The sequence below is a fragment of the Poecilia reticulata genome, chromosome 7 (assembly GCF_904066995.2).
Source record: "Poecilia reticulata chromosome 7, P_reticulata-male-v2, whole genome shotgun sequence".
Lineage (NCBI taxonomy): Eukaryota > Metazoa > Chordata > Actinopteri > Cyprinodontiformes > Poeciliidae > Poecilia > Poecilia reticulata.
This window is the reverse complement of record NC_088836.1, coordinates 16,999,713-17,026,612: the sequence shown is the minus strand read 5'-3', so window position 1 is coordinate 17,026,612 and position 26,900 is coordinate 16,999,713. Positions and strand designations below refer to the sequence as shown.

At 42.7% G+C, this 26,900-nt stretch overlaps 2 protein-coding genes across 3 annotated transcripts in view; one reads left to right on the top strand and one right to left on the bottom strand.

Moving 5' to 3' along the window:
* The window catches only part of lrp1ab (low density lipoprotein receptor-related protein 1Ab), a 101,208-nt gene that overhangs the window by 70,239 nt on the left and 4,069 nt on the right, over positions 1-26,900 (top strand). For both annotated transcript variants that reach the window (XM_008413699.3, XM_017305706.2), the window contains exons 30-83: positions 93-267; positions 473-567; positions 1,487-1,636; positions 1,762-1,902; positions 1,992-2,120; positions 2,197-2,328; positions 2,411-2,545; positions 2,709-2,838; positions 2,935-3,061; positions 3,595-3,746; positions 3,835-3,959; positions 4,051-4,425; positions 8,041-8,230; positions 8,377-8,581; positions 8,677-8,869; positions 9,767-9,892; positions 9,980-10,108; positions 10,318-10,437; positions 10,565-10,678; positions 10,770-10,919; positions 11,008-11,130; positions 11,269-11,385; positions 11,475-11,603; positions 11,690-11,818; positions 11,950-12,090; positions 12,769-12,956; positions 13,570-13,753; positions 13,852-13,937; positions 14,038-14,157; positions 14,265-14,452; positions 14,541-14,746; positions 17,080-17,268; positions 17,423-17,571; positions 18,071-18,164; positions 18,292-18,408; positions 18,510-18,629; positions 18,704-18,826; positions 18,916-19,041; positions 19,124-19,240; positions 19,828-19,934; positions 20,607-20,739; positions 21,440-21,562; positions 21,680-21,802; positions 21,978-22,115; positions 22,205-22,342; positions 22,457-22,576; positions 24,311-24,612; positions 24,699-24,877; positions 25,164-25,270; positions 25,371-25,490; positions 25,587-25,763; positions 25,852-25,992; positions 26,118-26,291; positions 26,613-26,774. In XM_008413699.3, the coding sequence (XP_008411921.2) occupies positions 93-267; positions 473-567; positions 1,487-1,636; positions 1,762-1,902; positions 1,992-2,120; positions 2,197-2,328; positions 2,411-2,545; positions 2,709-2,838; positions 2,935-3,061; positions 3,595-3,746; positions 3,835-3,959; positions 4,051-4,425; positions 8,041-8,230; positions 8,377-8,581; positions 8,677-8,869; positions 9,767-9,892; positions 9,980-10,108; positions 10,318-10,437; positions 10,565-10,678; positions 10,770-10,919; positions 11,008-11,130; positions 11,269-11,385; positions 11,475-11,603; positions 11,690-11,818; positions 11,950-12,090; positions 12,769-12,956; positions 13,570-13,753; positions 13,852-13,937; positions 14,038-14,157; positions 14,265-14,452; positions 14,541-14,746; positions 17,080-17,268; positions 17,423-17,571; positions 18,071-18,164; positions 18,292-18,408; positions 18,510-18,629; positions 18,704-18,826; positions 18,916-19,041; positions 19,124-19,240; positions 19,828-19,934; positions 20,607-20,739; positions 21,440-21,562; positions 21,680-21,802; positions 21,978-22,115; positions 22,205-22,342; positions 22,457-22,576; positions 24,311-24,612; positions 24,699-24,877; positions 25,164-25,270; positions 25,371-25,490; positions 25,587-25,763; positions 25,852-25,992; positions 26,118-26,291; positions 26,613-26,774 (7,983 nt within the window). The remainder of the gene's footprint in view (positions 1-92; positions 268-472; positions 568-1,486; positions 1,637-1,761; positions 1,903-1,991; positions 2,121-2,196; positions 2,329-2,410; positions 2,546-2,708; positions 2,839-2,934; positions 3,062-3,594; positions 3,747-3,834; positions 3,960-4,050; positions 4,426-8,040; positions 8,231-8,376; positions 8,582-8,676; positions 8,870-9,766; positions 9,893-9,979; positions 10,109-10,317; positions 10,438-10,564; positions 10,679-10,769; positions 10,920-11,007; positions 11,131-11,268; positions 11,386-11,474; positions 11,604-11,689; positions 11,819-11,949; positions 12,091-12,768; positions 12,957-13,569; positions 13,754-13,851; positions 13,938-14,037; positions 14,158-14,264; positions 14,453-14,540; positions 14,747-17,079; positions 17,269-17,422; positions 17,572-18,070; positions 18,165-18,291; positions 18,409-18,509; positions 18,630-18,703; positions 18,827-18,915; positions 19,042-19,123; positions 19,241-19,827; positions 19,935-20,606; positions 20,740-21,439; positions 21,563-21,679; positions 21,803-21,977; positions 22,116-22,204; positions 22,343-22,456; positions 22,577-24,310; positions 24,613-24,698; positions 24,878-25,163; positions 25,271-25,370; positions 25,491-25,586; positions 25,764-25,851; positions 25,993-26,117; positions 26,292-26,612; positions 26,775-26,900) is intronic.
* LOC108166433 (galanin receptor type 1) lies at positions 4,419-6,995 on the bottom strand. Its single transcript, XM_081609008.1, has one exon. The coding sequence runs from the start codon at positions 6,370-6,372 to the stop codon at positions 5,266-5,268; it is 1,107 nt and encodes a 368-aa protein (XP_081465134.1). The 5' UTR covers positions 6,373-6,995; the 3' UTR covers positions 4,419-5,265.

Below are 26,900 nucleotides of genomic sequence, written 5' to 3'. Positions count from 1 at the left end.
CAACAATGTTAAATCAATAGCGTGAGTACATCCTGAAAGTCTAATTTACTTTTTTTGTTGTTGTTGTTTTTGTTGTCGTCGAAATTCTCAAGACCTTCCCAATGCCCACGGCCTGGCAGTAGACTGGGTGTCCAGGAACCTCTTCTGGACCAGCTACGATGCCAATAAGAAGCAGATCAATGTGGCGAGACTGGACGGGTCTTTTAAGAACGCCGTCATCCAGGGGTTGGATAAACCTCACTGTCTGGTGGTTCATCCGCTACTCGGGTGAGCGCTGTCTCTAATTACACACAGTCTGATGCTCTTAGTCATTTTATAAAGGTTCTTCCTTATTTAATCAAATTTTAATGAGGTCTTCTCTGACTTCATTGCAAACATGAGTTTTTTTTTCTGTCTCTTACTTTGTGACTTGTAATTTGTTGTCAGTTATATACATATTTTCACATGCAGTCATTTTCATGCCCTCTTTCAGGAAGCTGTACTGGACTGATGGCGACAACATTAGCATGGCAAACATGGATGGAAGCAACCACACCCTGATTTTTACCAACCAGAAAGGCCCTGTTGGTGAGCAGATGTTTAACTCGCTCTCAAATGTACAGCTGCTGTAAAATAAAACAAAAAATATGTGTTTATGTCTCCATTGCTCATCCTCAGATTAGCTATAGAGATGCACCGATAAGTTTTATCTTCTGATAACCATTTTAGCCAATTCCAATTTTTCTATAAGAATCATGAAATAAAAGATATTAGAACACTGAAAATGTATATTATCCTACCCTTCCTGCTGTAACCAGACATTGTTTATTTTTTGGAGCAGACATGATGTCACCCTACATGTGTGACAGAACTGTCTTAATAAAACAAGGTTTGTAATGTCAGTGCAAAGCAAAACAGTTACGCAGCCGACATATTAAACTCTCTTTGGAATCTCATATTGGCAAATGTGGATTACGTTACTAAAACAGCAGACTCACTCTGTGCGTTCCCTCGATCAGGCGAGTATGAATGTTTTATCACAAAAAGAAAGCACTTCAAAAGACTAGAAAAACAAAAAATAAATCTTTATATAAAAAAACATGATTCTATATTTTTTTGGGGGGATAAACAATTTGAATTAAAAGGAGAAAATCTTTAAATTATTGGTGATCTAACCACTGGAAATGTTTTTCTTAAAACAGAGACTTATGTTTTCCTAAATTACTTAGGTGGATAGTTCATTGCCTTTGTGTTTGCTTTTGAGTAAACTGGATTTTTGGTCGTACTCTGCTATGAAATTAAAAGGAAATGTCTCAATATGAAAATGTCATTTTCTTTTAAATATTTTCTTTCTACAATTATGTGTTTCCTCTTCATTTTTAATACCCCACTGAGTGTTATTCCTTCAGTAACGGCATCCGCACTGAAGATTTCTTTTGGCACCATGACAATCTGTTTATTGTGACAGATAGACATGGATTGTGATACATTATTTCTTTTTGCCCAGGACTTTCCATTGACTACGAGACGAAGCAGCTGTACTGGATCAGCTCAGGTAACAGCACTATTAACCGGTGCAAACTGGACGGATCTAAACTGGAGATACTGGAAGGTGTCAAAGGCAAACTTAACAAGGCGACTGCTCTGGCTATCATGGGTAAGATGAAAAACCAATTACAAGCAGTGTGTTATTTATTCGGGGTTTTTTTCTTACAGTTAGCAATCCTCTACTTTGATAATCGAATAATCTAGAACAATGTGTATGAATTTCGATGTCTGTAGGAGACAAGCTGTGGTGGGCAGACCAGGGAGCAGACCAGATAGGAACGTGCGACAAGAAGGACGGCGGAAACTGGAGGATTTTGCGTAACAACACTTCGCCTATGATGCACATGAGGATCTACGACGAGGATGCGCAGAAAGGTAACAAATATTTGACCAAGGTTGGAATACGAAGCGGTTAAATAAATGAAAAGAGTAACTCCTTCTCGCTTTATCTGATCTTCCTTTAGCGGGAATCAACCTGTGCAGCAACAATAATGGCGACTGCTCGCAGCTGTGCCTGCCCACTTCCCCGACGACGAGGTCCTGCATGTGCACGGCTGGATACAGCCTCAAAACTGGGCAGCAGTCCTGTGAGGGTAGGAAACTCATCCACAAACACAGCTTTGGTTCTTTCAAAGCCTTCCCACAACATACATTGTGCTCTCTTTACAGGGATGGGATCTTTCCTGCTTTATTCGGTTCATGAGGGAATTAGGGGTATTCCCCTGGACCCGGCAGACAAATCTGACGCCTTGGTGCCCGTGTCTGGCACTTCTCTGGCTGTGGGCATCGACTTCCACGCTGGTGAGAAGCACTTAAAGATGTAAGCAAATAGTAGGCTGGTTTCTGGGTGACATTTGAAAAGCTGTAATTATCTCCTGTGCAGAGAATGACACCATCTACTGGGTGGACATGGGACTGAGCACCATCAGCAGAGCAAAGAGGGATCAGACCTGGAGAGAGGATGTGGTGACCAATGGCATCGGCAGAGTGGAGGGGATCACTGTGGACTGGATAGCAGGTTTGGGTTCTAAACTTTTTAGATCCTATTTTATTTATCTTATCTTATTTATTTATTTATTTATTTATTTATTTATTTATTTATTTATTTATTTATTTATTTATTTGTATTCAAGTATTTTAAATGCAGATATAAAATGATTTGCATAAATTTGCGGCTGTAGGAAACATTTACTGGACCGACCAGGGCTTTGATGTGATTGAAGTAGCCAGACTGAACGGCTCGTTCCGCTACGTGGTCATCTCCCAGGGGCTGGACAAACCCAGAGCTATAACTGTCCACCCAGTGAAAGGGTCAGCCTTTTTATCCACACTTTACTCTTATGTCTCAGCGTTACCTTAAGAAAAAGGAACCAGGCACGTCTTTATTTCCTGCGTGTGTGTGTGCAGGTATTTGTTCTGGACAGAGTGGGGTCAGTACCCTCGTATTGAGCGCTCACGCTTGGACGGCTCCCAGAGGCTGGTCATTGTCAACGTGAGCATCAGCTGGCCAAACGGGATCTCCATCGACTATGAGGTGTGAAATCTTTGCGTTTACCTTCATCCTAAAAGCACTTTTTGTTTGTTTTTGTTTGATCACACCCTTTGTAAAATATATTCAATAAAGATTGTGATGCTGCTGTATTGATGATTAAAACATTTATGATCTCTGGGTCATTCAGCAAAAAAAATTTAAAAAATGCTGAAGTTTCCGTGACAGAAATTTTTTATTTTAAAAAAAGTATGTTTTTTAATAACATAAATTAACTTGCACACTTTATTAATATGCAAAAGAATCTGTGCAATTTATGTTCGATAATTGTATTTTACAACAAGCTATTCGTTCATTAGTTCATTAATGTTAGATGTGATTAAGGTAACACTGAGGTTCGTTTATTTATTTTTTCCCCTCATTACTCACTGACATGTTTTCATAGAAATATTTTTAATATATTTAAAATGATCATTTTTGATCTTCAAGCAGCGCTGCATAGAATCAAAGGAAATCTTACATTTCTCCGGGGATCACCTGAATGCTTGATTACATTTTCTTCTTCTTTTGCGGTGCAGGAGGGTCTCCTTTATTGGTGCGATGCTCGAACAGACAAGATTGAACGGATAAACCTGGAGACAGGAGAGAACAGAGAGCTGGTCCTAGCCAGCAACAACATGGACATGTTTGCTGTGTCTGTGTTTGAGGGATACATCTATTGGAGTGACAGGTGAGCTGTTTTCTGCTCCACACTTTGAATAAACAGACACGATCCTGGTGCTATCTCAGATTTATTTATTTATTTATTTTTTGTTCAGGACTCATGCCAATGGATCCATTAAGAGAGGTAGCAAAGACAATGCTACAGATGCTCTGCAGCTGAGGACAGGCATCGGTGTACAACTGAAGGACATCAAGGTTTTCAACAGAGCAAGGCAGCAAGGTAATAACGGTGTAACGTCACATGTTTACAAAGAATCCTTAACAATCATTTTCCGTTTAATACCTGGATGCACCACCCCCCGTTTCTGCAGGCACAAACGTCTGCAAAGAAAAAAACGGCGGCTGTGAACAGCTGTGTCTTTACCGTGGCAACGGGGAGCGGACCTGCGCCTGCGCCCACGGCATGCTGGCCGAGGACAGACGTAGCTGCCGCGACTACGATGGGTACCTGCTGTACTCGGAGCGCACCATCCTGAAAAGCATACACCTGTCGGACGAGACGAACCTCAACGCGCCGATAAAGCCGTTCGAGGACCCGGAGCACATGAAGAACGTCATCGCCCTCAGCTTCGACTACCACGGCGGCGGAGGGAAGGGAGCCAACCGCATCTTCTTCAGCGACATTCACTTCGGCAACATCCAGCAGATCAACGACGACGGCTCCGATCGCAAGATAGTGGTGGACAGTAAGTTTTGACTTACTGTCTGCTCGTTTCCTCTTCGATTCCAAGTGTCACAGGTTCACACTTTGTAAGCCGATATAATGTTGAGCTTGTTAGATGGAGTCTAACTGCAGCGGATTCCCCTACCTGATTCAGATTAGATGCAAATGTAAATTTATCACAAGCGTTATTCCTGGTCTATATTATTTATCGATAGTTTTACCTTGCAGCCCTATTTCTGTTTCTTACAACAAGTTAACCCCAAGATTATCTTGATTATCTTAAAGCTGTGTCCTTGCTCAGCCATGTTTTTCATAGCTCAAATTGATTTAAGTTTATTAACTGCAGATAAGGACAAGATCAGACAAGTAGCTATTTTCTAATAACCCTTTCCTAAATTATGACCATCAAAACACATCTGCTTTACTGAATTGTTGCTTTTTCTTGACTTTGAATAGTGGGAAACAGAAATGGGCTTTGGTGTCATGTCATATTTATATATCTAGCTAGACTTTACTAATTAAAATTTTCTAAACATCCTGAACTACTTAAAAACAGGAAAACATGAGTACAAAATAAATCATGAGGTGCATTTATTCTTTGGAGGATCTAAAAAACTAAGAAAGGGGTTGCAAATAAGTATGGCATCTGTGATTTTTGTTAAACATTTGTTGCTCCAAACTATATAAATGTTCTCAAATTCAATACTTGAGAACGTTTATATCAAGTAATTTATCTTAAGACTTTTTAAACATCTCTACTATGGACTCCTATAAGTGGATTGTAGATTTCTTCCAGAGTTAAGTTGCATTGAGCAACAATGTCTTTTTTTTAGGTAAAAAGCAAAAAAAAAAAAAAAAAAAATCAGTTTTGGGGTGTATCTGAGGTAGTTTGATGCTCAAACGGCCGCACCGTGTGCCTCCTCATCAAACGCGGACAACCTATCAGGCAGCTTCTGCACCTCGTCCAGCTTTCTCTTCCCAGCTCCACCAAGTCTCGTCTAAACTTCTGAGACATAAAGCCGTAGAGCAGAGGGTTGACCACAGCTACTGAGGAAGACAAGAGTCTGGCCAGGAGGGCAAAGGTGTTGAAGCCGGGTGAGCTGGCCAGAGTTCCTCTGATGATGGAGAACATGAGGATGTAGGAGGGCAGCCACAGCAGGGTGAAGACCAGCACCAGGAGAGCCGAGGTGTGAGTGACCTGCCGTTGGTAGCGCTCGAGCTGCGGAGCGTTGCCTGTCTGCCGCGCGTGCCGAAGAAAGCAGTAAATCTTGCCGTACATCACTACAATTATGCTTAAAGGCAGCGCAAAGCCAAAGACGAACAGAGCGATGCTGTAGACCAGCCGGTTGAAGTCGGACAGGAAGGCAAAGCAGTACACCGTGTTGGAAAACGTAATTGTGCGGAAGGCAAACTGTGGCGCTGCCAGGGCGGAGGCTGGGATCCAGAGCAGGGCAACTGTCACTTTGACTCGCCTGTTCATCCTGGTGCGGTAGGTCCAGGTGGGGTGCACCACTACCAGGTAGCGTGTGACTGCCAGAGCCGCCAGGGTGAACACAGAGGCGGTCGAACAGGCCACTCCCAGGAAGCTGATTGCTCTGCAGAGGAAGCCGCCGAACGGCCAGAAGCCCAGGGTGATGACGTAGGTATGGAAGGGCTGGCAGAGCAGCAGTAACAGGTCAGCAGCACAGAGAGCCAGTAGCAGGGTGTCCGTACCGTGAGGAGGCTGACTTTCTTTCTTCCTTCTGCCTGTAAGAATAATCATCACCAGAGTTTGACCGATTAGTCCAGTCAGCAGGATCAGCCCGTCCAGGAAGGGCACCAAAGTTTTAATCAAAGCTCTGTCTCCTGTGCTGATTTGGTTAAGGCCGCTGTTGTTCGTCTGCAGCCCAGGAGTCTCCATCCAGTCCCAGTAAAAAGCCCCGTAATCCAATATACTGTCAGTGTTAAGTATCCGAATGGGATGCAGCATGCGGGCAACTAATCTGTTTGATCCAATTCATGTCTACTTAAACAAACATAATTGCAGTCCACTGAGACAGCCAGCACTTTGATAATGATAGCAATTAGTTAAGCTGTTAGAATCGCACGGGTCGCTCCTCCATTAACATCTATACTGTGTTCACAAAGAGGGAAGGTTTAAAGATATTTCTTGCAGTTATTCAACAGCTAAATCTTCTTCAGCTCCTGATATATAGTCGACTTGTTTTCTTCAGAAAACAATGTCCTGATGACATCCAGTGAAGTCCTTTCTTCTTAAAAATAGTAAGATGTCCCCGTGTTCCTTAGGAAAAAATGTACATGTATAAAGCTTCTGTTTTGCAGCTTTGTTATCCCAGAAGAAGATGGTTAGGTCTGAAATGAGATATCAGTGCTGCAGCTCCAAGGAACAGCACTACTTCCTCTTTGTCACTGTAAATAGACATTACTCTTTAAAAAAAACACACACAAAAAAATAGTCAATGGTACTTATTGCAAAGTGCTCACCGCGGCAAGAGGCATGTTGTCGTTGCCTTTATCGAATGTAGAGTCCTCAATGGATTATTGCATGATTAATTCAAATGGAGCAAAAAGCGGTAGTAGCTTTTATAGTAATTAAGTGATGCTCAGGTCGTCCTCCTCCCAGGATCGCATGAAAAGCTCTGTCCTGGGTGCCAGTGTTCTTCCCAACAGGGTCTGTGTGCTGTTTGCTTTGTAACCAGGAGCTGAGCTGATCTAGATAACGGGAGGGCCGAGCAGAGTGTGTGATTATATAACAGTGGGTCTCATCTTTCCATTATAGAATTAACTTTTTATTCATTCTTTCTTGTTCGGTCCTGTTTGGAGAGTCTCGTTGTTGGGTTTGAAAAACCTTCAAATGAGATATTTGTTTGTCTTTTTGATTTGGCCTTAAAATTAAGAGTTTTTTTTATCCTTGGAAAATGACCCACATTTATGTTAATTATAGCACTTTGGCTTTTCCTCTGAATTGTCGACAATGTTGCAATTATATACTTTTAGCCAAGAGCAAACAATGACTTCACCTTTTTATTGTGTGCTGTAAGTGGTCGTAAATGCGGTTGCTAATGAAGCAAAAAAAAAAAAAAGCGACAGTTTGGATCCGCTAATGCTACAGCGTCTTGTTCCATAATTTTCACTTTTATAGCTCATAAGATGTGTTATTGTTTACTCTTTGAAGTAAGTTTGTTTTTTGTTAAAGTATTAACTTGAGGTTTCTTCACAGAAAGGGGAATGTTGATGAATGGGTTTTTAAACTGTGGGTGACGATTCCACTGAATGAGAAAGCATGTGTGGTCTTTAAATTGGCCTGAAGATTTATAGTATCTCTGATACTTGGTGTCATGTTTGTGCTATAATTTTTACTAGAGATTTAAATGGTGGTCATAAATTCTTAAAAACAAGCTGTTTGTGTTGACATTATACACCCAGTTTATCAGCCGTATTGGTACATGCAACAGTCTAAACCTCAGAAGTCTACTGGTGTTAGCTTGTGGTCCAAGTAGGCATTTCCCAAACTATTTCTTGATGTTAACATTTTTCAAATACTTATCAAAAGTTGTCTAAAATGATTGTGTTAGTGTGATTTTCAAGACAGATTTTTATTTCACCATATCTACTTTTTTCCTTCTTTGCTTCGCAGACGTCGGGTCGGTCGAGGGTCTGGCGTACCACCGAGGCTGGGACACGCTCTACTGGACGAGTTACACCACCTCCACCATCACTCGCCACACAGTGGACCAGAGCCGCTCCGTGGCTTATAACCGCAACACCGTCGTTTCGATGTCTGGAGAAGACCACCCTAGAGCCTTTGTGCTGGATGAGTGCCAGGAGTGAGTCAGCTGTGTCAGATCTTTGCCTTAGTCACCCGTTTTCTTGTCGAGAACGTTTATTTTTTTTCTCTGTGAGCCGTCGATTCTGTAATAGGGCTTTCTGGTAGCCTACCACAATTCTTGTCTTCTGCTATTTCCCACCGCAGTCTCATGTTCTGGACGAACTGGAACGAGCAGTCTCCCAGCATCATGAGGGCCTCTCTGAACGGAGCCAATGTGCTGGTGATCATTGGCAGTGATATTAAAACTCCTAACGGCCTGGCCATCGATCACCGCGCCGAGAAACTCTACTTCTCCGACGCCACTCTAGACAAGATCGAACGCTGCGAATACGATGGAAGCAACCGCTATGTAAGGCGGCTCTTTAACTCGATGTCACTTGTGGAGAAACACGACGCTGCTTTAGCACCAAAACACATTGATGCTTTTAAAATCGTCTGCTTTAGGTCTTGTTGAAGAACGAGCCTGTTCATCCATTCGGTCTGGCCGTGTACGGAGACTACATATTCTGGACGGACTGGGTGAGGCGAGCTGTCTTGAGAGCGGACAAGTTCACGGGAGGAGACATGAAAGTGTTGCGAGCCGACATCCCTCAGCAGCCAATGGGCATCGTTGCTGTGGCGAACGATACCAACAGCTGTGGGTTTCATTCACTGCATCCATTTAGCCAGCATGACTTATGAATATGTGTTTTAAGTATTTGTTTTTTTTCTTAACGTCTCTCCTAAAGAGTTAGAAGAGAGATGTTCTAACAGTGGGTTAATTGGTTCATACTGAAATGCCTCGAGCAAATGCTAAAATGCTTTTACATTTTCATTGTTTGATCAAAAAAAAAGAAGTTGTATGCTCAATGATTCAAGGCCTTTTATCATAACGGGAAATAGTTTGGTGCTGCTTTACATCTGAAGTTTAAAATTCTTCTGGGCAGCTGTCACCACATTCATTAATTATTTACTCAGCTACCCTGAGCGCTAAGCCTGGGGTATGGAAAAGAAAAACAGAGATTACACATACTTACTTGCATCAATAGCTCTATAGATGTCCATAAAAAGGACACACTCAGCAGGAAAGCTTGGTATGATGAATACAAACAGAGCACACACACACAGGCAATCACAGTAATAGCTCAGTCAACAGCTTCTTTCAGGAAAGACGTGCAACTAAGCACAAAACCACTAAACCACAAATACGTTCTATGAAAAAGAAAAACAAACATTGCATATACCTAATGGCAGGAATAGTAATGTTAATGGCTTCATCAGAGAAAGAGGCACAGGTACATGGAACCAAAGTCTTGAGAGTAGAAGCTAAACACTATATCTCTGGGCCATGAGTACATTCTGGCAATAAAAGATCCCTTTCTCCATGAGTACGTCACTTTTGCATGTTTTGCTGGAAAGAGCATACCAAACAATATTTTACTTAAATGCAATGTGGATTTTTTTGAGCAGGGAATCATTTATTAACCCGTTTCCTGATTGTAGGTTATACAATGGAAAGCATGTTGCAATAAACAAACCATCCTGTTGTCCTCAGGTGAGTACTCTCCGTGTCGAACAAATAACGGAGGCTGCCAGGATTTGTGTCTGCCCACATCTGACGGACGGGTGAACTGCAGTTGCCGTGGCGATAGGCAGCTCCTCGAGGACAACACCTGCTCTTGTAAGAAGGAAGGAGCAAAACCTGAAAAAGGCCTTGAACTGTGACTGTTTGTGAAAATTAATGCTTCCTCCCTCCCCCTGTCACCAGCGCTGAATATGTCATGCGGAAGTGTTGATGACTTTGAGTGCGGAAACGGCGACTGTATCAACTACAGCCTCACGTGTGACGGGATGGCCCACTGCAAGGACAAGTCGGACGAAAAGCAGTCTTATTGTGGTGAGTTCTGACTGAAAACAATCAGGTGGAAAATAATAAATCTTGTAGTGCTGAGATATATATGTATATATATATATATTGAGGTAATGTATGATATATAGTAAGAAAATATACATTTGAGGCTAGAAAACAATTAAAGCACAAATAAAAGTTGGTTTAAATTTTATTCATAGCTGAAAATGAAAAAAAAGCAAACTTTTTCTCTACAGCCAATCGCATTTGTAAGAAGGGCTACAGAAGGTGCCTTAATGGCCGCTGTCTTGGCCACCAGTTCTGGTGTGATGGCACAGACGACTGTGGCGACAATTCAGACGAAGTGCCCTGCAACAGTAAGTAAAGCCAGTCTGCGCTAACCACAACGTGACTGACCGGCACGTTTTAAAGAGGACGTAAATATACTTAATCTGGAGCTTGGATTTTCTTTGCTAAAAAAATTCCCACTTTCTTTCCTTGCAGTGACTTTGTGCAAAGCAGGAGAGTTCCAGTGCAAAGACGGGAGCTGCATCTCCAACCACAGCCGCTGCGACCAGGTGGTCAACTGTGAGGATGCTAGTGATGAAATGAACTGCCGTGCGTAATCCATTGCTAAATTAAAAGCTATACCTGGTGGGATTTTTCAGAATTTAAAAATATGAAGCTTAAAAAGGTTTTATTTCCTCAGAACCTACCGACTGTTCGCGTTTCTTCCGCCTCGGAGTTAAAGGCTCCTCCTTCCGGAGCTGTGAGAAAACAACGCTGTGTTATCTGTCCTCGTGGGTGTGTGATGGCAACAATGACTGCGGAGACTTTTCCGATGAGAGAAACTGTCCAGGTGGGATGTCTTTATTTTTCTTCTGACACTTCCGACTTCCTTCAGCGCTCCAAAAGATCCACTTTCTTGTTTTTCTTTCCTTTTGCAGATAAGAGGAAGCTGAAATGTCCCGTTAACTTCTTTGCTTGCCCCAGCGGGCGTTGCATCCCGATGAGCTGGACCTGCGATAAGGAGAACGACTGTGAGAACGGAGCTGATGAAACGCACTGCGGTCAGTCTTTGTGTGCAAAGTCGGGCTCATTTTTTCCTAAAAAACACAAAAGTCTCGCAGAAGAGTCAGACTGTTTTCTTTTGCAACACATCTTGCTGTTCCTTCGAGATACCGAACACACCTTCTCTTTTCCTGCAGACAAGTTTTGTTCGCCCACTCAGTTCGAATGTGGGAACCACCGCTGCATTTCCAAGAACTGGGTGTGTGACGGCTCCGACGACTGCGGCGACAGCTCTGACGAAGGCCGGATATGTGGTAACTAATATTGCACTTGCTTTCCGTCGCACATTTACTGGAAACGCTCAGCCGTCTTACCTTCAGCTAACTAATCCGCGACTTCACAGAACATAAGTCCTGCAGCCCTGACGTCTTCCAGTGCCCGGGTTCCCACGTGTGTGTGCCTCAGCGCTGGAAGTGCGACGGAGATAATGACTGTCCCGATGGAGCCGACGAGAGCGTGAAAGCTGGATGCAGTAAGTCAGTCTGTTGTGATTGCAGGAAATAGAAAGAAAAAATCCTAAAACGTCCTTTTAATAAAAGCGATTGTTTCTGCTTTCAGTGTACACCAACAATACATGCGATACCAAGAACGAGTTCATGTGCCAGAACAGACAGTGCATTCCAAAGCACTTTGTATGTGACCATGACATTGATTGCTCTGATGGTTCAGATGAGTCCCCAGAATGTGGTTGGTTTTACTTTGTATCCAAAAAAAATAAAATTATATAGGGATTTTATAAAACCAGTATTGGTTATATTTTTGTTTAGATACCTGCTTATTTTGAGGTTAAAAATCTGTAATTTGTGGTTTTCATGTAGAATACCCACCATGTGGTCCAGAGGAGTTTCGCTGTGCCAATGGACGTTGTCTCAACCAGAAGAAGTGGGAATGTGACGGCGAGTTTGACTGTCCAGATCACTCTGACGAAGCTCCCAAAAACCCTAACTGTGTAGACTCTGGTAGGATCTCACTAAGTTTATTTTTTCATCCAAAAGCTAATACTCTGGCTTCAAAGATAAAAACATTACCATGATTTAAAGTCCTTGTTCTGGGATGCCAGAGAACGTTCCTGAGTGACCAGAGTTCTTTTTTTATTTATTTATTTTTTAAGCCTGACCAGAAACACAAACACCGTAGTTTGTCCTTTTGGGGAAAAAATAACATTTGAGAAGCTATTAAATGTCTGCTAAGCAGCCAACCAGTCAGGTTATCCATTGTATTTTTGTTATCTTAGCAGCAGTAGAAAAAATGGCTTCTGACCAAATGTAAACACCGTAATGCTGAGCTGAGTGACTTTCCACATGACCTAGCTCAACTCATTTTATGTCGTATATTAATAAAAATGTTCATATTTTTCTCTCTTTATGCTCAACAAAGTAAATAGCTGGATCAGTAATTGGTAAAGAACAGATTACTGGCGGCCTGTAAAGCTGCATATTCTACCTTGTTGAGTGAGCATCAGACACATATGTCCTTCTATAGAGAATGTATATTTCTTTTACTAGCCTCCTTGGGATAATTCATCATTTGCAAACTAGTAAAAACATAGGTTCTAGTTATTGTACCAAGTTTTGGTCCGAGAAAAAAAAAACAAACATGTTACTTATCACACCGACTTTGTGCATTTGTGATTTCAGAGAGGATCTGTAACGAATCTTCCTTCATGTGCCACAATAAGAAGTGTTTGAACGAAACTCTGCTGTGCGACCGGAACGATGACTGTGGCGATGGCTCTGATGAACGCAACTGCTTCATCAACGAGTGTCTAAACAGCAAGCTGAGCGGCTGCTCGCAGCTCTGTGACGACCTCAAAATTGGCTTCAAAGTAAGACACCTCACTTATTGATGACCGGTCTGCGCAACACTTTTAGCTGCTTTTAGTATGAATAGAACTTTAAACTTTAAAGTACATTGATTGAGATTTCAGATTTTCACTTTTTAATGTTGGTCTGCCAGAAGCTTGGCTACAAAAACTTCTCATACCTTCACTGCGAGCACAGAGTTAGCAGAGATAATATTTGCTGTTTGTTCAAGCGGACCCGGTTATAAAAAGATCTGAAGCCCGTCTCTTCAAGTTTACAGTTACACAAGATGAAATTTTGTTTTGGCCCTTATTCCTGAAAGGAGGGCGGCCCCGTCTTGGGACAGCTTGAACTCTGTGTGAACCGCTACATCTGTGGTGTGCAGTGTGTTAGGGCAGGGCTTCTACAACCAACAAACACTTTGCACCTGTTTTTACTTACCTACGTAATTTCGTTCTGTTTACTGATCGAGTTTGGTATCTGGATAAATGTCAATATTACACTGAAACATAAAAGCGGTCATTTCCTTGCACGGGACAAGGGAGTCATGCGCGCAACCAGAGTAAACGTGAGGGATGCTCGAATGACCTCGTCCGCGACACTTTGACACATGTGCTCTGCTGTTGGTCCCTGCAGTGCAGATGCCATCCCGGCTTCCAGCTGAAGCGCAATGGGAAGACGTGTGTGGACATAGACGAGTGCACGACCACCTACCCCTGCTCTCAGCACTGCCTGAACACGCACGGCAGCTTCCACTGTCTCTGCGTGGACGGCTTTGAAGTCAGCCCCAACGACCCCACCGTCTGCAAGTCCACGTCGGGTAAAGGCAGCTACGAGTGTGATTTATAACTCACTACTTGCACATGTGTGGCTCAGTCAGTCCTGAGTGATGTTGTTTTGGATGGTACTTGTGTGCAGAAGTGGAACCCTACCTGATTTTTGCGAATCGCTACTATCTGAGGAAGCTCAACCTGGATGGGTCCAACTACACTCTTATAAAGCAGGTGGGATGTCTGGCTCTCTGTTTGGAGAAATGTTTGTGTTCTCGTTGCTTGTGTGTTATGTAAAGATAACTATTAATCCTAATTTATTGTTTTTAATCAGGGCCTTAACAATGCAGTAGCACTGGACTTTCACTATGCAGAGCAGATGATCTACTGGACAGACGTGACCACTCAGGGAAGCATGATCCGACGGATGCAAATGAACGGCACCAACATGGAGGTCAGGACTTCAGTGGCTGCTAAATTTGATTTGTGACTATTTTTCAGCTTTCGTTAGCAGTGCAAGTAAAACTTAATTCTTCTACTGTTTTTGACCGATCTGGTTAGGTTTTGCACCGAACCTCCCTGAGTAATCCCGATGGCCTGGCAGTGGACTGGGTCGGTGGAAATCTGTACTGGTGTGACAAAGGTCGTGACACCATCGAGGTCTCAAAGCTTAATGGCGCCTACCGGACTGTGCTGGTCAATAGCGGCCTAAGGGAGCCGCGGGCTGTCGCTGTGGACGTCCGCTATGGGTGAGCGACGTTATTTTAACTCGCGACGATGAAGATCCTTGATTTGAGTATCTTTAATTTAAGTGAATCTGTGCCTTCTGCTGGTTAGATACCTTTACTGGTCCGACTGGGGTGATAACCCTCACATCGGGAGAATTGGGATGGACGGCACAGACAGAAAAATTATCATCGAGGATAAGATCACCTGGCCCAACGGACTGACCTTGGACTTTGTCAACGATCGGATTTACTGGGCGGATGCCAGAGAGGACTACATCGAGTTTGCCAGCCTGGACGGAACCAGCAGACACACAGGTAATGGATCAGAAATGACAGAGATGTTTGTTGCCAAACTTGGTTTATTTCGAAGTAAAAGAAAATATAAAACAAAAACAGTACATGAATTTATGGAGAAAAAAAAACCAGATTGATAAATAATGTTCACATCTTTGATTTGCCAAATCAAAACTTTAGCATTTTTCCACCATAACTGATTGGTTTTCAGGTTTATGTTCCAGAAAATAGAAAAGCTAAATGTCGTCTTCTGGTTTAGTTCTGTTCCTGGAAACACCGAGCAAGCTCGTCTCTGAGGACACGAGGGTTCCACATGGTTCATAATTAACAAGCAACTCAGAAATGTATTTCAACCCAAGGCTGTTTAGTGCTTTATGGACCAATTGCAGAACTGTAAAGACTATCCTTTTATAACTAAGGAGCCAGTGCAGTGATTTATGATCCGATGTAACATATTTTCCCCTTTGTTGGTCTGGACTCTGGCAGCTGCATTTTGGGTGATGCCTGTTCGTTTTGTTTGTTTTTATTTTACAGAGACCAGTAAAGACACTTTTTTCCTGTGTCCTGTTTTGACAGGAAACTCTTTATTATGGCAATGGTTTCAAGATTATGCCAAGTAAGGTTTTAAGTGCAACTCTGCTCCAGCACACCTGAATCAAATAAATGGCTCTTTGCAAGCGTGATAGCACTGTGAAGAGGTAATTCAATCATTTTGTTCAGCCGTGTTAGTGCAGGGATTCATCTAAAACCTGCAGGAGTGTAGAATTTTGAGGTCTAGGGTTGGTGACTCCTGGTCTAGTTAAACATGGAGGTCACATAGATGTTAAATAAAAGTGGCTCGAGAATACACCCATGAGGTATCCCACAACTGAATTTTGTTGCCCCGTCTTTATAATTCATAAACTGCCTTTTTAATAACCTTTGCCAATTATATGGGCCTATAGCTACTCGTTATTGATGTGACAAACTATGTGCGTGTTAAATGAAAAATATTATTTACATCGTTCAGCTTAATCTCACCGCGGCCTGGTGGTCTTCCCATCAACGATTCCACTGAATCGGATGCCTTTTAACCACCATTGCAGCTGTTTGTGTGTTTGAAGAACGAGACTCAGATAAGGACAGACCGAAGGGCACTTTGGGCTAATGCGACTAATATCTGAACTTGATCCAAGGCTGTAAACCTGCTGTTAATGGATTAGTTTTATTAAAGCAGAATATTGATGAAAATCATTGCTGATTTATTTATTTTTTTCACTATTTAGTAGGCATTTTGAAGGAGTGCCACCTGCTTTTTGTGTTTGCTCTGCCAGATGTGCATGTCTGAATTGCTGCTGCGTGTTTATTTAACACAGCGACCCTCAAACACAGAGAGCATGCAGGAGACGCCGCATGTATGTCACCACAAGGAAAAAAAAAAGACAAGCAATTAGAGTGTAAAACTTAATGAGGTGTAGAAGCTGTTGCATAACAGGGATGTAATGGAGACTCTATCTCTATCACTCAGTTTTACATTAACAGAGCAGGAAGTTTCTCTTTCCTGTAACAACATCTCAATGGGAAGAACAGGTTTTAATGCGCTGCTATAGATTTCTTTATGTGCTTATTAAATTACTGTATGGATTTCTAATGTACATTATTGGTAGAAAGGGAAAGTCGTTTGTCCCCCAGCTGTCAAATTTCAAAAACAATTTTTTTTTAGGGGTAAAAGAAAGGAGAATGTGTTCCTTATTATTCTTTATACATTTTGATAAGTATTTGAAATCATATATGTGCTACTTTATGGATTTTAAAAAAGCTGTTTCAGTTTAATGTAAATTATGAAAACAGTTTCATTACCTCCTTGATATCACCTTCTTTTCCTGAAACTGGTTTTTGAAAGGAAAAGGCTGGCCAGTGCAGATAAATTTGATCTATAACTGAGATTTGAACGTTTTTATTATCACTTATCACTTTAATCCATCAAAAATAACAACGGGAAATAAGCTGATGTGTAATGGTTTGTTTCTTAAAGGCTGCCATCTGCTTTGTTTCATTTGAACAAGAATTAAAGTATATGAATTTCATGTCATTTTGTCGAATCATTTCATATTAAATCTGTTAAGTTAAAATCTGAAAGACCTTTGAGTTATTTTGTGTTTGTCTTTCAGTTTTCACAAGTTAATACTCCAGGTCTCATCAAGCGAGAAAACAATGACACTGTTGTGAATTTTCACACTGTTTATGCGTGTGACAAGATGAAAGTGGTGCGGGGGAAGAAACAACTTTAAACTGACCTTTAAAGTCAGTTTAAAGGTCAGTTTACTGTGACCATTTGTGAGGGTCTGACCGGGAAACTGTGTTTGCTCTCACAGTTCTGAACCACGACATCCCTCACATCTTTGCCATGACGCTGTTTGAGGAGTACATCTACTGGACCGACTGGGAAACAAAATCCATCAACAGGGCGCACAAGACCATGGGTACCAACAAGACCACCCTGATCAACACCTTGCACCGGCCCATGGATATTCACATTTACCATCCCTACCGCCAGCCGCCAGGTAAGAGCTTGATAAAGCTTCAGTGCCTTTCGACAATAATTCACAACAGTTTTTCAAGACGCACTTTTAATACACTTCAGGGTTTTTTTTTTTTTTTTTTTTTTTTTTGCTTTCGCTTTTACATTTTTTTTTTATCTCTTCATCTCCGTCACAGTTCTCAAACATCCGTGCCAGACAGACAATGGTGGCTGCAGCAACCTCTGCCTCCTCTCACCAGGAGGAGGATACAAATGTGCCTGTCCCACTAACTTCTATCTGGCCAGCGACCAGCGGACATGCATGTCCAACTGTACGGCCAGTCAGGTAAGCAGGCTCTGTGCTCAGCATATAGTTGGAAGGGATAGAAAACTTTATATACTTCAAGCAGTTTTGAGCTGCAGATGCAGCAGTTAGAAAACTATTTGTCAAGTAGATATGTATGCACAGCAAATAGGCCACAATAGGTACAAATTTGTAAAAAATAAAATAAAAAAAAGGTGGAGCTATGCAATCACAAAACAACTCTGATTACATGTAGACCACAGGGAGGAGAGCAGCAGGAAAAATACCTAAGAAAGTATGGGACTTTGAAATGGAAAATTTGCAGGAATCTATGAAAAACAGTTGAATGGACCAGGGAAGCATTACTATTCTGGTTTGAAGTTTAGTTGTTTTTTTTTAAGTTCTGCTATTAGAATTTAAAAATGCCAAACTCATTTTGTCCCGACTGCATAATTGAAACACCTGAGTTTCTATCATCTGCACTGATGCCTTGCGACTCCAGCCCTGCTCTCAGTTTGGATCATTTCTCTCTCCGTTCCAGTTTGTGTGCAAGAATGACAAGTGCATTCCTTTCTGGTGGAAATGCGACACCGAGGACGACTGCGGCGACGGGTCAGACGAGCCTGCAGACTGTCGTAAGTATCTGAGGAAGAAGACGGATAGTGTATCATAACTAATGTAAAGGTGCTTGTGGTTGAGTTGAGCTCTCAGATATACTTATGTGGAGAAGAATGCTGATGAACCGTGTCTTATCTGTGACAGCGGAGTTTAAATGCAGACCGGGACAGTTCCAATGCGGTACAGGCATCTGCACCAATCCTGCTTATATCTGCGATGGAGATAACGACTGCCAGGACTTCTCAGACGAGGCCAACTGTGGTAGGTCTTTGGGGTTTTTTTGTTATTATTAGCAGCTATATTATGCCAGCAATATTATGTATCTTCAAGGGGGGAAAAAACCTTATAATCTTTGTTCCCAGATATTCATGTTTGCCTGCCCAGCCAGTTCAAATGTTCCCACCCGAATCGCTGCATTCCTGGGATCTTCCGATGCAATGGCCAGGAAAACTGCGGCGAAGGCGAGGATGAGAAGGACTGCCGTAAGTGACCCGTTTTACCGGTTTACTCAATTTAAATGGAAAACTAACAATAATTGTATTTTCCCCCCCAACAGCTGAGGTTACGTGTGCTCCCACCCAGTTCCAGTGTGCGATGACCAAACGCTGCATACCTCGCCTCTGGGTGTGTGACCGGGACAACGACTGCGCCGACGGATCAGACGAACCAGCCAACTGCAGTAAGTTCACTGACCGGAGGAGATCACTCCGACGTGCCTTTTGCGAATGTCACTGACCGTCGTGCCCAAATGCTCGTCTTCTCCCGCAGCTCAAATGACGTGCGGTGTGGACGAGTTCCGATGCAAAGACTCCGGGCGCTGCATCCCCGCACGCTGGAAGTGTGACGGCGAGGACGACTGTGGCGACTCGTCCGACGAGCCGAAAGAAGAGTGCGGTAGGAACTGAAGAGAAGCCAGTGTTGCAGATGTTTCTACATTTTTTTTACTTGCTGCAACTTATGCTTGTAAACTGTGCAGCTGAGAGGACTTGTGAACCCTACCAGTTCAGATGCAAGAACAACCGCTGCGTGCCGGGCCGCTGGCAGTGCGACTACGATAACGACTGCGGGGACAACTCGGATGAAGAGAAATGCCGTAGGTGTCTCTAAAACTAATGCCTCCGCACTTCACGCTCTCTACGCCTATTTGCTCACTCTGTCCACCGCCAGTAACCCATTGCGCATCACCCGCCAGCAACAAATTCAACTTTTTGCCTTTTCACGTCTAACAAATTGATGATCCTGAATGCAAATTCATTGCTTTGCATTGACATTTCTGAAGCATCTCACCTCATCTGACATTTGTTTCATTTCATACTGTCCTGTTGGTATGAGCCAGAGGTAAGTCGTTCCACCTCCCATATCAGCACCGTGTCTCTCGTGTGTCACCTCCACTTCCCTAGCCTGACCCGTGAGAGTCTGCAAGCAGATCTGCAAATCTGTCAATTTCCCAAAGTTTTAGTTGTCCTTTATCGACGGACTTCCAAAGTTTGTGTTGTTTTTTCCACAATTGAGAAGACGGCAACACAAAAGAAAGAAAAGATATCTCTGTGCAGTCTCTCACATAAACCTCTGAAGTCTTGTCTACCCGTACATGTGTTGCATTCTTGTGCATTGTGCTCGAAGCTTGCTCACCTGACTTTTGTCAGCATTTTTTAGTGACGCAAGCCTCCCTTTCTGCAGAACCTCGTCAATGTTCAGAGAGCGAGTTTGCCTGCACGAACGGCCGCTGCATTGCCGGGAGGTGGAAGTGTGACGGAGATCATGACTGCGCTGATGGATCTGATGAGGTGAGGGGCGTGATGGTGAGGTTTTATTATGTGCTCCTGTTGAGGAACGTCATGAATAAGTTTTTATTTCGCTTGACATCAAAGGAAATGTTATTCCTCTTGTTTGCGTGAGTTTTTTTTTTTTTTTTTTCAGTTTTTTTAGTGAAACTTATTGGTGGTTCAATTTTGTTCACATTTCTTAATTTGTATGTGGAAATAATTTTCTCCATTTAAAAGTAAACCAATTAAAAATAGATCTTTACAACTTAACCCTCGTCACCCAGCAGTAAAAAAAAAAAAAGTGTTTATGTTTTTGCAATAACAAACTGAAATGCAAACTGTACCAATAATGAACAACAAAAACAACTTCTTATGTTTGTGCCGAGCAAGAGAACCTGCATAACGTTTCTTCAGCAGATTAAAATATTATTCTCCATTGAACGTCTTCTTCGCTTTAATGAGTCAATAATTTATATGTACATTTTTGTTTTGTTAGATAAGATTTGCATCTTCGTTTAATTTAGCTATTTCTTTAACTTTAAAACCAAACTCCATAAAGTGTAACTTCATAGTAAAAGGAAAACATAGAGTTAAACGTGGGCCAAGTTTCATCCTGGAGCACCGCAGTGTCACTCTGAATCCATTCTAACTTCTCGTCGTAAACTGACTCTGTGTGTTGTGTGTTGTCTTCAGCACGGCTGTGATTTGAAGTGTGACAACGACCAGTTCCAGTGTAAGAGTGGTCACTGCATCCCGATCCGCTGGAGATGTGACTCTGACCCCGACTGCATGGACGGCAGTGATGAGGAGAATTGTGGCAGCACTGGTGAGTCTTTTCTGGCGAGGATGTTGGATTATATTCAATAGGTGTTTGCCTCAGAGACAAACCAAATAGTGCTGCGATCTTTCTTCTCCAAGGTTTTTTCAGATTTTCGGATGCTCTTTTTGAGTCTAAATAACTTGAAGTGAGATTTAAGTGGCTTAAAAACATTCCTCTGAAATAGGTCAGCACAGTAGATCAAAGCGCAGTCTTCACCACGCTATCAAAATGTGCAGTGCCTCAATCACGTGGATACACTTGCAATAGTTGGTGGGAGGCCATCTTCAGTGTTGGATGGACTTTAAATGACTTCAATAACCAGACTCCATGTTTTTTTTTGTTTTTTTTGCTAGACAGTTTTAGAATTTCAATCACTAAGATTGGTACATTGGTGAGGATGAAAAATAGAGAAAAGTCAAGAAATGTGAACTAATCAAAACTCATATTTTTGTGCAATATTTAGCAACAGTAACTACACGACCAGAGTGAGAGGAAAAAGCTGCTTTCATTTTAAGAAAATCTGCAAAAGGTCTTGAAGAAGCTTGAAGGAATATTCAAAACATATTTAAGGATTGCTTGCTGCTGCTTGGACAGTGGATTTTGCATCAACTTATGTTACTTCCTATGTCAGCTTAATTTGAAAAACTTGATCTTATTCAACACTGATAAAAATAAAAAAAAATGACCTTGCTTTTCTATTTCTCAGCTGGACGTCACTGTCCTCAAAATGAGTTCCAGTGCAACAACACTCTGTGCAAACCACTCGCCTGGAAGTGTGATGGGGAAGACGACTGTGGTGACAACTCTGATGAGAATCCAGAGGAATGCAGTGAGTTGATCTTTTTAGTCCCACACTTTCTAAATGTCTCGTTCGCTGTCGTGTTCTGACCTGTTTCTTTTTTGTTGTTGCTTCTCTCTTCTGTGTCTCGTCCGTTCTTCCTCTCAGGGAGGTTCCAGTGTCCTCCTACCAGAGTCTTCCGGTGCCTGAACGACCGCGTGTGTCTGCACATGTCGAGGAGGTGTGACGGCGTTAATAACTGTGGGGACGGCTCGGACGAATTCAACTGTGGTGAGAAGTGGAGCTGTTCAGAGGAGCGGCAACACATTCACATTCTTTGTGGGGGTTTTTTCTCAAAAACGTCTAAGGGGCGTGAAAACCTTTTCACGGAAGTGTCTGATTAGAAAAGAACCTCTGCTTCGTCAGCTTGGATTATTACCGACGTGTCCGCGATTGCATTTTTCAGAGGCCCACCAAGCGACTCCCACGTGTGAGAAGGATGAGTTCTCGTGCTTCAACGGCCGATGCATCAGCTCCAACCTGCGCTGCAACTTCTTCAATGACTGCGAAGACTTTGGCTCCGATGAGATCCAGTGCAAAACAGGTGCTTCCTTCCCGACCCGGCGTCCACGCTGTGAGACACAGAAACTCAGAATTCCCCGTCTCATCTTTAGATTGCTTGTTTAATCTCAGACAAAAGGCTGAACGACTGCCGCAGCAACAGCACCCAGTGCGGCAACGTGGACGAGGCGCAGTGCATCACCAACGGCACGGACTCCTTCTGCTCCTGCAAAAAGGGTTTCCAGAAGACGGGGCACCACACCTGTGGAGGTACGCTTGCAGATTATTTCCAAATAATCTGCAAGTTTTACAATTAAGACTGACGAAAACGGTTTGTAATATTTCGCCGGCATTAACGTTTTCCTTTGGCTCTTCATCTCTCAGATAAAAACGAATGTTTAGAGTTTGGAGTTTGCTCCCAGATCTGCAACAACACCAAGGGTTCCTACAAATGCAGCTGCCACAAGTACTTTACCAGGATCAATGACACTTGCAAGGCTGACAGTAAGGATAATCCCATCGTTGTTTGGATTTTTTTACTTCTTAGATTTTATTTCAAATGCTTTGGTGCATTTCTCAAAACAGTTGGTGCAAACTGCCAAGCCTAATCGATTACCCGGCGAAGCGAGTCGCTTAATCAAAACGGATAGTTCAATAACATCATCGGCATCAGCAGAATGATAAGTCCTGACGGCGTGTTTATAAACAAGACTATCGAATGTCTTTGTCAGGTTTTCAATATGATAGTTTACTCTGTTCTTCCAATGCAAAGAAATCTGGTTTTGGTGGCACCACTAGTGGTGGAGAAAGTACTCAAAAAATTTACTTAAGTAGAAGTACAAATACACAGACAAAAATGTACTCTAGTAAAAGTAAAACTACCACAATAACATTTGTACTTAAGTAAAAGTAAAAAAGTACTGGCTTTTAAAAATAAACTTAAGTATTAAAAGTAAAAGTACTTGCTGAATGGATTACCTAATCGCTAATATCATTAAGTGTTCCGATCGTATTTAATTTTAATACATTAGAAATGGGCCATTTTAATGAACAATGCCACAGATAAAGCATGTTATTATTGTGTTTACTATGTAACATAGTGTCTCCTGTCCTAACATAGCATGAATTTCACTTTTTTTTTGCCACTAGTGACATTTATTTTTAAAGAAATCCAACAGAAAGGGGATGGGAAGAAGGTGGGTGGGAGAGGACAGGCAACCAAGGAGCCAATAGCAGAGTTGTAGTCAAGACCACCTACCCAAGACCAAGTCAAGACCAGCACCCTGCACTACATGACACAAAAAAATAAGTTTTACCTATCAAAATTGCTTCTCAAATTGATCTGAAAGAGCCGCATTCCCATAAAACACCTAGATATTAAATACTTAGAGCTGAAATAAATTGAATCAGTAAAGATCCATCCAGAAGAATCGGATTGTTCCTGAATATCATATCACTATATTGCACTTTGGACACCTAAGTCAACACCTCCACACAATAATTCAGTGCATGAGTGACAACTTTTTTTCATCAGATGCAACATGTGTGTCTCAGTCAGTACAGCTAGCTTTGCTAGCATCACGTCCACAGATCTTATCTTTCTTTAAACTTTCCTTCCAAGTGACGCTAAAAGTTGGACGAAGTCCCCACTGTCTGTGAAAGCGAAGCACTGCTTACTTTACATGTCGCCATATCTATGATTTATGCAGCGCTATTATATTACTGACGATTAGACAGACATCTTCTCCCGCTCAGAGGAAACCACTGCGCATGTCTGGAACTCCGCGTGCGAGTAAAGGGTGAGGCGATGGGTGACAACAGACACGTAAGTCACGTTATTGCTCGGATTTTACGGCGCAAACTACTAGTTTTAGCAAACTACAAAAGTACAAACTTTTTAAGAAACAGCCTCTGCATTAGGATGTACACAATTGTAAGTGATATTGCAGTTTATCTTGAAAACGAATCGGACCATACGCAGCACCGGAAATCATTCTTGCACGTCCAGACGCTCCTTTCTGTCTTCAACGAGATACGCTCCTGGCAATGCAGCAAAGATAGTATCCACCCTCTGCAGAACAAACGACTAAATGTTGTGGAGGATGAGCCAACAGTTATGAAGATTGTTCTTCTGATTGGAAAAATGCACCAAAATATTTTGAAAAAAAAAAAAAAAAAAAGTAAAACCTAAAAGATTTTGAGAATCGCTGCTTCAGCTTCTTCCTCCGCTGCTCCAAGGCATGAACAGCAGTCGACAGATCCTATACATAGCCGACGACAACGAAATCCGCAGCCTGGATCCCGGCATGCCCAACTGGCGCTACGAGCAGATCTTCCAGGGCGACGCCAGCGTGCGAATCGACGCCATGGATTTGCACGTCAAAAGCAACCGAATCTTCTGGACCAACTGGCACACTGGCCGCATCTCCTCCTACGAGCTCCCGGAGCCGTCTTCATCTTCGTCCTCGTCGTCGTCCTCCTCCTCCTCAAACTCTCACGGCAACCGCCGGCAGAACGAGGGCGGCATCACCAACCTGCAGGTAAAGCTTGTAAACAATCTGAAGATGTGTCGCTTTAGAAGAAAAAAAAAAAAAAAGTTGCTAAGTTGTTTTTTGCTCACATCCAGATCAGGGAGCTGAAGATGCCGCGTGGTATAGCAGTGGACTGGGTGGCAGGTAACCTGTACTGGACAGATTCCGGTCGAGATGTGATCGAAGTGGCTCAGATGTCGGGGCAGCACTGCAAGACCCTCATCTCTGGCATGATAGATGAGCCGTATGCTATTGTAGTGGACCCACAAAGAAGGTCAGAGAGATGCTTGATTTATAATCTATACTAACTTGTACTGGTACTCTTAACATTTTTTGTCATGTTACAACAGGAATCTTTGATGTGGTATTGAGGATTTATTTGGCAGACAAACACAAAGTAGTCTAAAATGTTGGAGTAGAACTGACAAGGCGCTTGGGTTTTATAATTTGACCAATATCTGATCAAATGTGGGAGAATTTAAAGATGTACTAACACTTTTACACTCATTTTTTCAATGCCACATTTCTGAGCCCTGTGACTGTGTGTTGTGTCTCTTTAGCACCATGTACTGGGCAGACTGGGGAAACCATCCTAAAATCGAGACGGCTGCCATGGACGGCACTCTTAGACAGACTCTCGTTCAAGAAAACATCCAGTGGCCCACAGGTCAGCGCCGTTTGAGCGTTGAATGATTCTTTCAGGTCCAAAATGTTCCAAACCAACGAAAGCCCCTTACATTTCTTTCATTTTCATTCTGCTGCTGCAGGATTAGCCGTGGACTACTTCAACGAGCGTCTTTACTGGGCCGACGCTAAACTCTCGGTCATCGGCAGCGTTCGCCTGGACGGCTCGGACCCCGTCATCGCCGTCTCTGGCATCAAAAACCGTTGAGTTGCATGTCTGAGTAGAACCCAGAAAACGTAACGCTGCCACATCAGTTCATTGCCTGAATGCTTTTCTCCCGTTTTCATCTCATTTTCAGACCTGCTCCACCCTTTCAGCATTGATATCTTTGAGGACTACATCTACGGCGTCACGTACATGAACAACTTTGTCTTCCGGGTCAACAAGTTCGGCAAAGGCCCGATGGAAAACCTCACAACAGGCATCAACCACGCCACTGACATAGTCCTGTACCACCGATACAAGCAGCCAGACAGTGAGTGGGGAATCATCTTTAAGCCATACTTTGCGCTTTTACAGACACTGAAGTCTCTTACTTAGCATGTAATTTATTTCTGCACCAGTACCTAACCCGTGCGACAAGAAAAAGTGCGAGTGGCTGTGTCTTCTGAGCCCCAGCGGGCCCGTTTGCACCTGCCCCAACAACTACGTCGCTGACAATGGTACTTGTGTGGAGAGAGCAAGCCCCACCTCGTCATCTTTCAGTAAGTCCAAGCATACATATCACTCACATTCAGCGGCATCTCATCTATGGGTTAAAAAAAAAAAAAAAGGGGTTTAAATGCTGTATTATAAATGATGTCTCCTCCCTCCTGTCCTCTCTCTGCAGCTCCTCCATCAGAGCCCTGCAGTATCCAGTGTCTGAACGGCGGAAGCTGCTTCTTCAATGCCTATCAGGTGCAGAAGTGTCGCTGCCAGCCCAGCTACGTTGGGGCGCGATGCGAGGTCAACCAGTGCAGGGACTACTGCAAGAACGGAGGCACCTGCACCTCTTCCCATACAGGTACACTCATTTGGTGTGAGGATTTCCAGCCAGACATAAATATACATAGATATATCTATGTCTGTCTATGTGCAGACATAAGTTATTTTCAGCCAGGGCAAAAAAAAAAAAAGAAAAAGTTAAATTCGCTAACAGTTAATTGAGATTTGTCCATGTTTTTTTAAAGCAGAACAATCATTGTATGGGCTGCGATTGCCTGTAGAGCAGGTAGTGATGACTTTATTCCTGGAACGTTTAATTTGTGCATCTTTTGCTTTCTCAAAATGTCTGGGGGGGAGATTATCTTGAAACTCCTGTTTAACAACTGAAATGGTTTTGCAGGCACACCGACTTGCAGATGTCCTAAAGGCTTCACAGGGCCGAACTGCAACCTCCACACCTGCCAGGATTACTGCCTGAACGGTGGCAGCTGCTTGGTCAGCATGGGCAACCAGCCGACCTGCAGCTGCAAACCCGAGTACCAAGGAGACCAGTGCCAGTACAGTAAGTGGCAGCACCTCCAGATAAATTCTCTTTTAAGGCATCGAGGTTGAGATAGTTTGTGCAAGGGATTTAGTGTTACTTTTTAAATAGAGAAATATGTCATATTTAATCAAATGTGTAAGTAAA

What these genes read in the sequence shown, in the direction of transcription:
- LOC108166433 (XM_081609008.1), bottom strand. Translation starts at nt 6,372, where the DNA reads ATGCTGCATCCCATTCGGATACTTAACACTGACAGTATATTGGATTAC.